At 40.5% G+C, this 14,837-nt stretch overlaps 1 protein-coding gene across 1 annotated transcript; it reads right to left on the minus strand.

The window, feature by feature from the left end:
- Positions 1–1,989: 1,989 nt before the first annotated feature.
- On the minus strand, positions 1,990–5,912 carry PTH (parathyroid hormone). Its single transcript, XM_061613121.1, has 3 exons — positions 5,831–5,912; positions 3,042–3,132; positions 1,990–2,502 (listed from the first exon to the last, which is right to left on the minus strand). Exons 2-3 carry the CDS (start codon positions 3,125–3,127, stop codon positions 2,238–2,240), a joined length of 351 nt encoding a protein of 116 aa, XP_061469105.1. The 5' UTR covers positions 3,128–3,132; positions 5,831–5,912; the 3' UTR covers positions 1,990–2,237.
- Positions 5,913–14,837: the final 8,925 nt, after the last annotated feature.

Here is a 14,837-nt window from a genome sequence, read left to right on the forward strand (position 1 = left end):
ACAAAGCAGGTTCAAGGATCTGTACTAGTGTATTGTTTGTTTGCAGGAACATGCCTTTAGGAGGGTACAAGACTATATTTTGAATCAAAGCTTTGCCACTGACTTAACAGAAGCCAGAATTTTCCTTACTGTCTAGACATAATGAATGTCAGCTCACTATTTGCAAATACATTTCTAGTCTAAAAATTGTGAATGTATTTTGACTTTTATTATTTATTATTTATGAACCAACTTTTGCAAAATGCATGACCTATCAGATTTATCAAAGAGTGATGCAGGAACATAAGAGCAAACATACTGGATTAGGCCAACACTGGTCTAATGTTAAAAAGTAGCCAACAAAATTTAACTGGAATTTTGACTCCTGCAAATCTGCAGGAAATTTATGTAGAAGTACTTTCCTTAACATGAACAGGGCTTCCAGAAAAATGTGTTTAAGATCAGGGTGTCAGGCTCTGATTCGAAACACACTTACTTGCACGTTCCATACGCAAGTGTTCTGATATGCATTTTGAGGTCTGCATAAGCAAGGACTGCCCACATTCACTCCTCTGTTGGAGAAGCCTTGTAAGTTCCGTAGGAAATGTGCATGGAGCTTTACCCAAAATGAATGTGACTATGCATCCACATACTGTGTGCCATACTCATGATGTTTCCATGTTTTAAGCCCTATCTACACTGTAGACTTATATCTGTTTTATAACAATTTAACTGCCATGGTTTCTCCTAAAGAATCATGGGAATTGTAGTTTGGTGGAGCACTGACAATTCTCTATCGGAGGGCGCTAGCCTCCCTGCTAGAACTACAGTCCTCAGAGTTCCCCGAGGAGTGGGAATGACAGTTAAACCAGATGATGTCTACTCTGTGAGTGTGTTGCCGCTTTCCATATGGCTTTAGGAAATAAAGTGCTGATAATTTAAAGGTTGGCATTATTTGAGCCTATGAACAAATATTTTACAAGCTTGCATACTGTACAGATATTAGAACACACCTCTCTCCCTGTTTAGTTCTGTTGGGCACATTAATCCAGCTTCCTTTTATCCAATATCCTAGTTCTCTGAATCTCACTTGTTTCCCCCCAAACTCTTTTGTTAGCGAATAGCCCTTCTGTTTGTCCAAACATTGCAGTATAGAAAAGCTTTAGAAGCTCCCAACAAAAACATGCAGATAGATAAATATGCATAGTATTAAGTAAAAGATCAAAAAGTAAATGGTTTTACATTGGTGCCAGTCCCAAAGCCACATATAGTAGCATGCTTAGAGTCTTATGGAAATGAATTGTACCCTTGCAAGACTCCTCATTCATAGTTTCCGGATTAAAACCATTGTCGGTTTCTTAAAATATGCAAAAACGTTCCCAGTGACAGCATATTAAGGATGGGAACAATTCAAAATGAATGTTTTTATCCCATCTTTCCCCCCAGAGCTGATTCATGTTATCATCTTCATGAGAGAGGGAATGCAGTCAGTCTCCATAGCTGTAGCCTGACTGGATGCAGAAGGCTGCCATCTTCCAGTGGCCGAGATGGGGACTGTAACTTGGGGTCTATCCTGGTAGTCATACCCCAACATTAGGGGAAATGGATGCCTGGACCTGTCCATGCTACTGGCTTTACCAGGAGAAGACAGCACAAACAAGATAAAAGATGGTGAGGGGTTGATCCCAGCACAAACTTACTCCCCCAAAAGATTAATGGGCTTGAGAGGGCCAACCCCCAACCTCTGCAAGATGTGTTGCCTCCTTCTGGAGATCCAGATAAGTGGCATGAGCAGTACCAGGAAACCAGTTCCATGCATTGCTTTTTTAAAGATAATGTGAGTCAGCCTTTAACTCATTTGGGCATGTTCTTCCAGCAGCTGTCCCATGTGTCAGGTTCAGTGGTAAGCACCCAAGAAGTGTAAGGAATATCACCTGGAGAGGTAAGAGCCTCTCTCACCCCACTCCACCCCACCCACCCCAGTAGTGGAAGATAGTAATATAGACTGCTCAGTCTGCACTGGCCTTGCAATTCACCCTGTAAGCCATATGGAGAACTAAAGAAGTAATATGGGCCAAGGCCCACACTGATATGCACGCTATGGGAATAAGATGTGCAGAAGTACTTCCAATCCCCAACAAGTAGCATTATGCAGATGTCCCATTAGACATCATTGTTTTATAAATAATAAATAACAAAATGTCCTAATTGCTCACTACTGTATGCGGTTAACTGGAAAGACAACACTAAGGACCCTCTCACTGGGGCTTTGTTTTGAAGTTGATATCTCTAGAACCTTTGTTCCAAGCCTTTGGTTTGGTTTGTAGCTTTGCCTGCAGGGGATCAGGGAGCACCCTCCAACTTCGGACCTCACGGGGCTTCGCATCCACTGCTGCTTCTTCAGCAGCCTGGGGATCATGGTGGACAGTCTGCAGTTTCTCAAGGAGCCAGTTTTGCCTGTTTGCAGAATGTAGGTGTTCCCCAAAATTGTGCATAATCTGCATTTCACTCACTGACCTCTTTCTGTAATAGAGATAAATAGGGTGGGATTAAAAACAACCTTTAATTCTGCATTTATGGGCCAAACTAGACATGATGTGCACAAAATTAGCAGTTCTGTGAACAGGCTTTTAAGAGTAAATAGACATGTAAGGGTGAGGGGAGGTCAAGATTAAAATCCTGGTGGGATGTTTTGGGGCATTAACTTTAACCCCTACTGTGGTCACAATCCTAGTTGGACCCTCTGCATCTGCTTATTTGTATCAGAAAGAAATATCCCATTGGCACCAGTCGGAGCTTTACTCCATATGCAAACAGCCTGGCCCAGATTTAAACCACAACAGGGGGCAGACCCTTCACTTGGGTTCCAGTCCATATAGTGGTTCTCATCCCTGCTTTTTACTCAACAAAAAATATTTATGCAATTGATGGAAGTGATTAGAGGAAAAGGAAGCTGCACTCAGCACTCCTCCATGATGTCTGGGATTCATATCTAGAAATGTGTGTTGTTCATTAACCATTTTAGCCTTCTGAAAAATGGTATTGCAATATATTCTACTTACATCACAGCTTTTCCATCAGAATTTGCAAAGAAGTAGATTGCGCATAAAATGATTGCAGTTTTAGCCATATCTCTGGTTGAAGTCATATTCACTATAAGGGATGAAAGAAAGTTGTCTCATGATTGGATTGGGTTCGACTCAAGGAGACATTAATTAGGATGGTGTACACAAATATCAAAACATTCAAGAAGATTATGTTTAGGCAAGTGACTGTGAAAGTGGTGCATTTTTCTTCAGGTGATGTTAACAAAGCCAATATCACTTTCCCACACACTTTTTGTAACACCTTTTAACTTCTCTGCCTTATGGTTTCCCCAAGGTTATCCTGAAGATAACAGTACAGAACATTGGTGTTTATTAACATGACATAAAGCAGGCACTTCAGGTATTGCAACCAACCATTATAGATTTATCCAATATAAATAGTTCTCCATTATACTCATATTCCACCTATATAAGGGGAGTGCCCTTTGCTTCATTAGCCACCTTCTATAAAATGAAAAACACTGCATGGAGAATGAGCATAACTTAAGAAGAGTGTGCTGGATCAGACCAATGGCCCATCTAGTCCGGCATCCTGTTCTCACAGTGGCCAGCCAGATGCCTATGGGAAGCCCACAAGAAGGATCTGAGTGGTTCAGTGACTAATAGTGCAATCCAATACATGTCTACTCAGAAGTAAGCTCCATGAGGTTCAATGGGACTTACTCTCAGGTAAGTGTACATTGGATTGCAGGCCAAATGTAGTGTTACTGTACCACAGCTCAAAGTATATTTTATCATGATGATATTTTTGTAATCATTCTTTCACAGTAATGCCCATTTAAGTGAATATTAAGTGTATTTAAGTGGTCTAGCCCTTGGTAGATCTTGACATGCAGCAAGCATGATGGGTTTGATGATCCACAATAGTTCACTAATTCTGATGAAGCCACACACATGTTTAAAGTCATATACATGGGAATGCTTAAAAATATGATTGTCCTGCTAAATCAGTCCAGACACACATCTGGTCTAGCATTTTTTTTTCCAGTAATGGCCAGCCAGACGCTATCAGGAAGCACATTTGTAAGGCGTGAAGACAACAGTCTTCCAGATTGTTTGTCTTCAACAGTGGGCTGTTTCAGCATTAAGTGCCTCTGAACATAGAGGTTCTATCTGGCTGGTTAATAACAGATATAGGAAACCTTTGGCTCTCCAGTTGTTGTTGGACTACAACTCCCATCATCCCTGATCATTGGCTTTGTTGGCCGGAGATGATGAGATCTGGAATAAAACAGCATCTGGAGGCCCCTCACTGGTTAATAGCCATTGATAGACCTATTCTCTACCAATTTCTCCAATTCTTTTTGAAAGCTGTTTAAACTGGTGGCTATCACCAATCACCATATCTTGTAATACTAAATTCTATACATAGGTTATGCATTGGGTGAACTATTTATTTGTTTTGGGTGGTATCTGATTAAGTCAGAGCAGACACATTTAAATCAATGGACATGACTAACTTAATTGATTGAAATGAGTCCACTCCGACTTAGTTCCCACCCTCCATTATGAACTTGCCATTGATAAGGATTGATTTTTCTAAAACAGGGTCCATTATGGGTTGAATGGCTCTGCAGAATTCAATATGTGGTTAAGCACTCTCATTGTCCATGCAGCTTACAATCTGATTAATATTTGTTATATCACTTCTTAACCTAATTTTGGTTTATTCCCAGGGGCGTGGTGAGGACAGATAAAAGGAGAGGGCTCTGGGACATTCCAACCCAATCCAGCAAGAGGGAGGGATTCAAACCGGCAGAGCCATACATCACATGCTGAATTCTGCATGGATCTACTCAGACTACATTTTCTGTCAATTTGTGTTAATTTAGATCTTAGAGCATTGTGTCCCTTGATCCCATTAAGCTAAAATTAAGCATTGTTAAGTCCCACTGATTTTAACTAGAGAGATTTAAGCATATGCATGAATCAGACAGGCCATAAAATAGCACTGGATTGTGTCTAGTGCTATTACCTTGCTTTCTTCATGTCAACTTACATCACAGACAAACCAAAGGCCTGATTCTACCTGACTCCAATTTGCTCATGCTGTAAAACTTTCCTTCACTAAGAGGCTCATTGTGACAGAACTGAAATTGCAACAAACTATTTCTTTTCTCTGTCTTTCCTGCTGCTACTACTGTATTTCCTGCTAGCTATCACATTTCCTGTTGCTTTGCCCACTGAAGTTTATAGGCACAGAAAATCCAGTGTTCAAACAAGATGCCAGTATAAACCCATCACTATCATTGGATGTTTCACTGCAGAGCGGTTTGAATATCTCATCAATCAGCATTACTACTGCTCATGCAAAAAGCAGAAAGTAAACAATCTGAGCCCAACTTTGAGTCCAGGTTTAATTTTCGATAGTGATACTGAGTGCGGGGGGGGGATCAGCAGTAAAATTCCTGATTATTTCAATTAAAGTTTTCAGAGGGTTTTTTTTAACAATTCCTGTGCTGCGTATTATTTTTACTGTTGCAACATAAGAATACCTATAGTTAAGATGCTTTATATCTTCATATCTTCCATCTTATATTAATATAATCCAAACAGTTTCACATACCTTATCATTAGCATTAAAGTAGTCAATAGGTTTCCATCCTGGTAAAATGTTTAGTTTCCCATATGGAAATCAATTGCTTTCAAACAATTTGTTGACAACATAGTCCAATAATGGATGCAGCTAGCAATTTTATTTTGTTATAAATAATTACTTTCAAAAGGAAATATAAAGTTCTTACCAAATAGTTTCTTTAGCAGGTTCTTCCTGCAGATATGCCAGTGGCAGGCAGAAGTTGATTTAAAGTCTGCTTAATTGGTCTGGAAGACTCCTTAAATGTAACGTTAAAATAGAACTTCTAAGTAACTAAGGAGCCCTTTTATTGTCTCAGTTGATGTCACTCCCAAACACACCCCCTGACCCTCATGTACCACCCATCATGTGCTTTTGTCAATGGACCATTGAAAGAAAAGAAAAGTTTACAGCAAAATACAGTAACCTGGGTAACTTCAAAAGAGTTTGACTTTTAGGGAATCTGAGCTTAGGGTTGGAGAAAAATGCATATAAAGAAATTATGTCATAGGGTTAATTAATTAATGATCAACTTTAAATGTTAATGTGCCCATTGATGACTAAAAACAGTAACATTTGTGGGAGAGTTACAAACACCCAATAAAATAAATGCCAAGCTGCTGTAATCTTTTTCCAACATGCTCAACTTCATTAAATTCAATCTATTCAAATCAAGAAAAGGGAAAGTTCTACAGGTTCCCAGACTGTTGTAACGCTAAAAACTGATTTTACAAACACATTGCAATACAGTGAACAATCCTGTAGCCTAACTTACAACATAATTGATTACACACATAATGTGACATCACTTTAAACACAAAAGTTCTTGTTGTGAAAGGTATGAAATCAACCTGCTCTTCCTGAATTAGAGGATAGAAATTAGTGGAATGTTATATTTCCTTCATTTCAGAAAAATAAAAAAAAATAGAACTGTTGTTAGGCTAGATTTATCATCTAAAAATGACAGTGCTACATAAGCATATCATAGATTTAAGCAAGTGTTTTTCCCCCATGCAACAGATTGAAAATTACAACACAGCTAAAACTAAAAATTAGGTGGTAAGCTGCAGCCTCCCTTTCACCTTGGTTCTGTACAAATAGGACATGTTTTCCTCAGGATCTGGGGGATATATTGGAAGTTTTTCGTTGCTTGTTTTCCACTGTAGCAGGTGACTTGGCTCACTTACTTGAGTCATCTGCGTCTCTTGATTGTGCAGGCAATGTTTCAACGATATCATTTTTTTCCTGACACATTATGGTTTGGAAAGCCTCTATGGCTGCATGTGCACCCGTGGGTAGCAACTGCATTGGGAACCCATGGCCTAGCACAGGAGTAAGGAACTGGATCCTGTCTGGACTCTGGATCCTTATCTCCCCTGTCCTCACAGGCAAAGTTTGACAGGTGGGCAGTCAATCACCTGATGTCACAAAAATGCCAAGTGACCTATTTTACCCGCATAGTTTGAAATGAAACTGTACAGGCACAAGCACACCCTGAACAGCAATTTGAAGTTCCAGCAATTAGCTGATTGTCAGGCCTTCAGGCCTCAAAGTGTTTTCTGCACTGACAATCAGCTGATCTTGCAGAGAGCTGCATGTAGTGCTTAGAAACCCTGACAATTAGCTGATTATGGGTGCTTTCAGAGATCTGTGTGTGGTACTTTGAAGCCCTGGTGATTAGCTGATTGTCAAGACTTCAAAACACTATGCACGGCACAGGGCTTTGGAGGTGCCACCAATTAGTTGATTGGCAATTCATGCAAGCCCGCTTTTGTCCCAGCCCCGGCTTTACCTGTCCCACACCTGATATCATATATGATGTTAGGTGTAGGGCACATGGACATGACTTGGCCAAAAAGACTTCATGAGCCAAATGGTGAGGCCTGATGGGGCTAATTAGATGTGTGGGCCAAAGACTGGCCTAAAATATATGATAAATATGTACATTCCAGATAGATAACATTAGCCCTGTTCCAAACTAACACCCACACATTGAATCAACATGTGAGTGGGGACTAGGGGCCCATCCACTTGCAACACTACGCACACTGTCTTGCCCATCCTTCTGGTATCCTTGCGTTCATTCAGAAAAGGACCATAGCTTGCTGGTACAGCATCTGGTTTGCATGCAGAAGGTCCAAGGTTCAATCCCTGGCATCTTCAGGTACAGCTGGGAATTGATCTCTGAAACCAAAGAGAGCTCCTGCCAGTCAGTGTAGTCAATACTGGGCTAGATGGACTGATGAGTCTGACTCAGTATAAGGCAGCTACCTATGTTCTGCCTATTATAAAATTCTGCACTAAGGTATTCAGGATTCCAGATCATGTAGAAGCCTTTGTGCAAACAGCTGTACAATTAAGGTTTCTTACTGCTGATGTTTGTAGTAAACAGAGATATAATCAGATCAGCACAACCTTGTACCCTACTCATTCATTGATTTCAATGTATGAATGTTGATTTTGGATTGGGCTCATTTTTTTGGAAAGCCTTACTTAGGGCCTAAGGATAGCCAAGACTGTTGACAGTGGAGCAGAAACGGCAGTGTTAGAAATGTTTGGGGTCTGAGGACCAGTACAATGTGGAAACATAAAAGATTAAGAAAGCTAAAGGTCAAACTACAAGTGGCACTCAAGTTCTGTGTGAATAAGAGACATTCAGATGTCATCTCTTTGATGACTTTATGATTCTTTGACATGGATACAGCTAATAACATCTTTTATAATTGTATCTCTTAGTCCACTGTTATTAATCTAAAATCTGTAACAATATTTAGAAATGTACAACTCTGTGACGATGACATTGTCTCGGATATTAAATTTAATAGCTCCGGGCATCAGGAACCTCTGAAGGACAGGGATGCAAGATGAAGATGCTGGTGTGTCACAATATGGGAGAAAAAGCTGACCACAGTGTTTCCCACTGAAAATCTGGATCAAGCATAAAATTACACATTGACATGCAATTGTGCAACAGAACATATCAAATTCCATATGAGAACAAATCATATTGATGTAGATTTCCCACGGTACATCAAATGTGTATTCGTACAACCATTTTTTCCAGTTTTCCATAGTTTTAGTTTAGAAAAATGGGCTGCCTTCAAGTCGATTCCGACTTACTGTGAGCCTATGAATAGGGTTTTCATGGTAAGTGGTATTCAGAGGTGTTTTACCATTGCCTTCCTCTATTAGTTTAGAAAGGGCAATATAAATATTTCCTTACCTTTGAGCATGCAAACACTTTTCATTTGTTTATAGAAGTCTTGTAACATCTAAACTATTGAAGTGAGTATAATGGATTGTATTAGTGTTTTGGCTTCTTGTCCACATCAATGAGAAGGCCTAGATATGTTCACTAATAATGCCATAGCCAAGAGAAGGGAGGGGTGGTTAGTGGTGACACATGGATGGTTGTGGTGAGGCAACCATTCTAAATGTGTCTAAGGAATTTTTCTCTCCTGACACAATGGAGATCTGAAAGGACAGTCTGTAAACCCCTTTAGATCTTGATTTGATTGACAAGATTTGTGGCTTCTTAAATACCTCAGCAGCATGCCTAGTCAATAACATAACCAACATGATGTAGCCTCAGGTGTCTCTTGAGTTACACAAGGAGCTATGAAGGATAAAAACTGACAGAAGGGCCCTTGTGCCTGTAACAGTCCTGGCAAAAATGTCATTATTGGAAAATGTATTTCTTTATTAAAAGCTATTGATCATTTTGAGCTTCAAAAAACCCGCTTCAATCAATGGTGCATCCAAACACTAAACAAGAGGCAAAGAAGGGCAGTAGAATGTGTGCTTTTAAAATGAAAGTTCCATTCTTTATTTTGTTATGTTCAGATAAGAACCTACCTCTTGTCAGGTAGAGGAATAATCTAGCCCAGTATTGTCAATTTTGACTGACAGAGGCTTTCATATCATCTTCTGCCCAATCCTCCATACTGGAGATATTCAAAGATTGAACCTGCAACCTTCTGTATGTAAGACAGGTACTCTAACACTGAGCTATCGCCCTTCCACCAGGTGGTGACTCCTAGCATGTGCACTGCATACCCTGTGTTGGCTCTGTGTTCTCTGTTCTTATAGCACAGACACTGCAGCACAGGGTGGCTAGAACATGCTGACCGAGTGCCTTCCTGTCCCTCTTCAAAAAAATCACCATCAGGATATTTCTGAAGATATTCTCTACTGCCTTATATTGTATATTGTCCAACAACCTTCAGCATTTATTAACTCTGCTCTCTTCTGTGTTCGAGGATATCTACGAGACAGCGGTGGCCTATCATTGAGGAAGACAAAAACTGGGAGAATCTACTATTTTTAGTTTCCGTTTCTCATTTTTCTGCTCTTAAATTCAGTTCTCCATATTTCCACATCAGTTTGTTATATTTTTAAAATGTCCCCATGGAAATTTATCTGCATTTTAGTGCACATTTCTCCTAACATACATGTATTTGTATGCAATTTTGCTTAATATACACATTTTTGCAAAGCATATTTTCCCTAATATAATGGATTTTATATGCTGTTTTCACCAATATATGCATTGTTATGCACACTACCCTAGTATATGCATTTTTTTACACATTACTTGGCTGGAAAACTGCACTGAAAAATTCAGAAAAGTGTGAATTTTGAAGGATGGTTGTGTTTCAGTTCACATATTATTTTGGTAAGTGCAAACTAGGTAGGTTCACCTTTAAATGCAAACTGAATCAAATTTCTTATGGTCATTCTGCAGAAGAGATCTTGTCTTCTAGCACCTCAGCACCAATCACAAGAATACACCATTTCTCAGGGCTTATTTATATAGCGCTAGGTAGACTTCAAGTTATTTCTTAGCCGGGGATGGTGGTGATGGTCTGCGGATTACATATGAAGCATGTGCAGTGCAAAAGTTCAGGCATTTTCTATACAATGATCTGTGCTGGACATGCCATATTTTGAAGATAGATTTGTGAATGCAGCCATCTCTGCATGCTGTTACCTCACACCTTGTCTGCATAGAGTTTCATCTAGCATTACATAGCTGTTTTGAAGCCTAAATAAGGAACCGGAGTTACCTCATCTCTCTCTAATGAGAAGAATCCCAGGCCTGATGGAGCTGCCCAGAGGAATGCTGTTAAGGAAAGTCATGAAGATGAGCATGTTATTAGCCTCAGATACATGCCTCATTGATCAATAACAACAACAACAAAAAGGCCATTGTGTTCTAGGAATTACAAAAACATGACTGAGGTCCCGTGCAATCTGCCTGTTAAATGTATGGCATGGGCATCATCAGGGGGCAACCCATGGTGCCCAAAGCCCAGGTCATTTGCACTGGGCCCCAGATCTCCTACCTTTCTCTACAACATTATTTAAAAAAACTTTCCTAACAGGTCTAAGCACAGTGCTGGTGAAGCCCCACCTACATACCATCTTAACTGATCCACAGAAGCATCTACAGTATACATATAAAGACATGGTTATTTCAGATGGCTTTCCCTGAATTGTGACCCAATCATTTTAAGCAATAGTAATTATACAAATGTAGGAAATAGTGTTAGTTTTTAAAGTCTTTCATCTTTTTTATTTTATCTTATTGTGCACCCTTCAGCATAATCTGGTTGTGGAGCAGTTTATAAATCTGCAAACAATGAAATAAAAGAGCATCTGCAAATTTGTGTCATGATGGCCCTGTGTCCTGAGTCTTTTAGGTACCTAGCCACGCTCATGATATATGGCATGATCCAGAGCCCCATATGCATTTCAGTTTTCTATCCAAGTCTATGAAATGAGAGGTTGTCCAATCACAGTGACATGTTCGTCTACTATAACATAAATTTAAGCCATACATGTAGTGAAATGTGTCTTTAAGTTAGATGAACAGCAAAGAAAGAGTTAACTTTCTTTAGAGGGTATTACACACCCTAAGGAGAGCTACACTGATTTAGTTACTGGAGTTAGTCAGTCAGTGTTGTGGTGCTAGGTGAGGCCTAGCACAGAACAAGCTCAAATGTTTTACTGTTTAAGAATTATTAAATAAAGAAGCTCAGTTTTATCCTGGGTCTCATCCTGATCAATATAACATGGTGTCAGAAGTTAATAAATCCTCATAATGTCTGCAGAGTAGCAGAGCTCCTGGGACAACTGGGGGGGAAAAAAGGCAAAGTTTTCCCCACCAGAGGCCTTGGATTTCACCAGGCCTTGCAGCATGGCCAGATTGGTACCAGAGGTTTTCCAGATTGCTACGAAACTGAATGAAGAGAATGAATTCAGGTACGCTCCTTGATTTATGCCATGGGCCAGCAAGCAGAGCAGATATTTAAATCATTTGAGTTTGCTGCTGCAGAGAACCAGGATGAGTATCTCCTAGTCCTGGGGAAATTTGATGAATATTTTGTGCCAAAGAAAAATCTCATTCAGAAACCAGGGGAATCTGCAGAGGCCTACATAAGATGGCTGCATGAGAAAGCTGATGAATGTGCTTTTGGGGATACCAGGAGTGAAATGCTCAGAGACCGATTGGTAGTGGGAATTTTGTATAAAGACCTGTCCCAGAAGCTGCACATGGAATCCAGTCTCACTTTGGAGAGGGCTGTGGAGATGATAAGAAACTCAGGAGCTTATAAAAGGCCAGGTCCAAGACCAGGGTGATTTAAAAGGGCTGCAAGAAATAGCCAAGAAACCCCTGCAGAAATGGAAACCCCAGAATACCAGAAACAAACGTGCAGCCAAACATCTAATGCTCAAATAAAAATGTAAATGTAGTGCCTTCAAGTCAATTCCGACTTATGGCAACCCTATGAATAGGGTTTTCATGAGGCTGAGAGGCAGTGACTGGCCCAAGGTCACCCAGTGAGCTTCATGGCTATGTGGGGATTCAAACCCTGTTCTCTCAGGTCGTAGTCCAACACCTTAACCACTACACCACACTGGCTCTCCAATGCTCAAATAAATGCCCCTAAATGCACAAGATGTGGGAAAGGACATACACAAAGAACAGTCTGTCCTGCAAAGACTGCAGAATGCCACAAATGTAAGAAGATAGGTCATTTTGCCACTGTGTGCCACACTAGAATGGTGAGTGAAACTGTGGAGCAGCAGAAAAGTCAAGAACACTTTTTTTCTGGGTCTAATCACATGGGTGGAAAATTCCACAGATCCTTGGGAAGTATCACTACAAATCAGTGGGCTCTCAATAAAGTTTAAAATAGACACTGGTGCAGATGTCAGCATAATTTCTGAGTCTGCTTACAAGTCTTTTTCTAACCCGCCTAGTCTCCAGCAAACAACAGCAGTTTTAACTGGTCCTGGAAGACAGAATCTAAATTGCATGGGATACTTCATAGCAAGAACCTGCTATAGAGACAATGATTATGACTTTGATTGATTGATTGATTTTAATATTTATACCCCGCCCTTCTTCCAAGGAACTCAGGGCGGCTTACAAATAAAAACCATAAACAGTTAAACAGCAAATATACAAATTAAAACATTTAAAACATTTAAAACAAATCAGAAGAAAGTTAAAAATTTCAGTTTCAATTAAAAGCCCATTTAAATAAAACAGTCTTCACCTGGGCACGAAAAGACAAAAGCGAGGGGGCCAGTCGAACCTCACTAGGGAGGGAATTCCACAATCTGGGGGCTGTCATCGAGAAAGCCCTATTCTGTGTCTTCGCAAGACGAACTTGTGGAAAAGATGGAATAGTGAGTAGAGTCTCACCGGATGATCTTAAAGTCCGGGCAGGTTCATAGAGGGAGATACGATCTAACAGATAGCCTGGACCTAGGCCGTATAAGGCTTTATAGGTCAAAACCAGCACTTTGAATTGTGCCCGGAAACAAAGTGGCAGCCAGTGGAGCTGGTATAGCAAAGGAGTTGTATGTTCTTTGAACCCAGCTCTTTGAACCCAGCTTTGAATCCAGTTAACATTCTGGCTGCGGCTCTCTGTACCAATTTAAGTTTCTGAGCAGTTTTCAAGGGCAGCCCCACGTAGAGCGCGTTACAGTAATCTAATCGGGATGTAACTAAGGCATGTGTCACCGTAGTCAAATCTGACAAGTCAAGGAACGGGCGCAACTTTAAGGTCTATGTGATCTGTGCAAAGACTGATAACCTCCTTAAGCTGAGATGTTGCAACTATGATGGGGCTGGTGCAACGTTTAGATGAGCTTTCCACAGAAATTCCTGACACAGTTGGAACTTTGAAGACACTACCAGTACAGATACGGCTCAAAGAAGGGGCTGTACCTTATGCTATTCACACTGCCAGAACAGTATCAGTTCCACTGCTACCCAAAATAAAGGCAGAACTGGATAGAATGGGTTGCTGTGGAGTCATAGAACCTATCATAGAACCTACTGAATGGTGTGTGCCAATGGTTCCAGTACCAAAAAAGGACAGAACAGTATGCATACGTGTGGATCTAAAACAATTAAATAAAGCTATGATATCCTGCCACAGTTAGCTGGTGCCCGTGTATTTTCATTGCTTGATGCTGCAAGTGGATTCTGGCAGGTCCACCTAGCTGCCGACACTGCTAAATTGACTACATTCATCACTCCATTTGGGAGATACTTCTTCAGAAGATTGCCATTTGGAATTTCAAGTGCACCTGAGCTGTTTCAGAGAGACATGTTGGAGCTATTACAACACCTGGAAGCCGTTTCAGTGTTCATGGATGATGTGTTGGTTCATGGCACCACAATGGCAGAACATGATGAAAGATTGGCCAAAGTCTCAGCAACAGTAAGGGCAGCCGGGTTAAGATTCAACAACATCAAATACATCTTATGCCAGAAAGACCTTACATACCTTGGACACTGCATAAATGAGCATGGTGTGAGTCCAGATCCTAAGAAAGTAGAAGCCATTTCCGCAATCAAACCTCCAGACTCCATCATAGGATGGACAAGATTTTTGGGCATGGTACATTATTTAGGATGCTTCTTGCCAAATTTGGCAGAGAAACTACACCCATTAAATACACTTTTGAAAGTAGACAGCACATGGTGCTGGGGTCCAAGCCAAGAAAAGGCCTTCTCAACAGTGAAAAAAACTCTTAACAGAGGCTCCAGTACTTGCTTACTAAGAAGTTAACTGGCACACCATAGTAAGTGCTGATGCCATCAGTTATGGCCTGGGGAGGAGTGCTACTCCAAAATCATGATGGAGAGTTGGAAC

The sequence above is a fragment of the Rhineura floridana genome, chromosome 2 (genome assembly GCF_030035675.1).
Source record: "Rhineura floridana isolate rRhiFlo1 chromosome 2, rRhiFlo1.hap2, whole genome shotgun sequence".
Taxonomy (NCBI): Eukaryota; Metazoa; Chordata; class Lepidosauria; order Squamata; family Rhineuridae; genus Rhineura; species Rhineura floridana.

Coding starts and splice junctions, on each gene's coding strand:
- PTH (XM_061613121.1), bottom strand. CDS start 3,127: ATGACTTCAACCAGAGATATGGCTAAAACTGCAATCATTTTATGCGCA. Junction 2,503..3,041: donor TCTGATGGAAAAGCTGTGAT/GTAAGTAGAATA, acceptor TCTCTATTACAG/AAAGAGGTCAGTGAGTGAAA.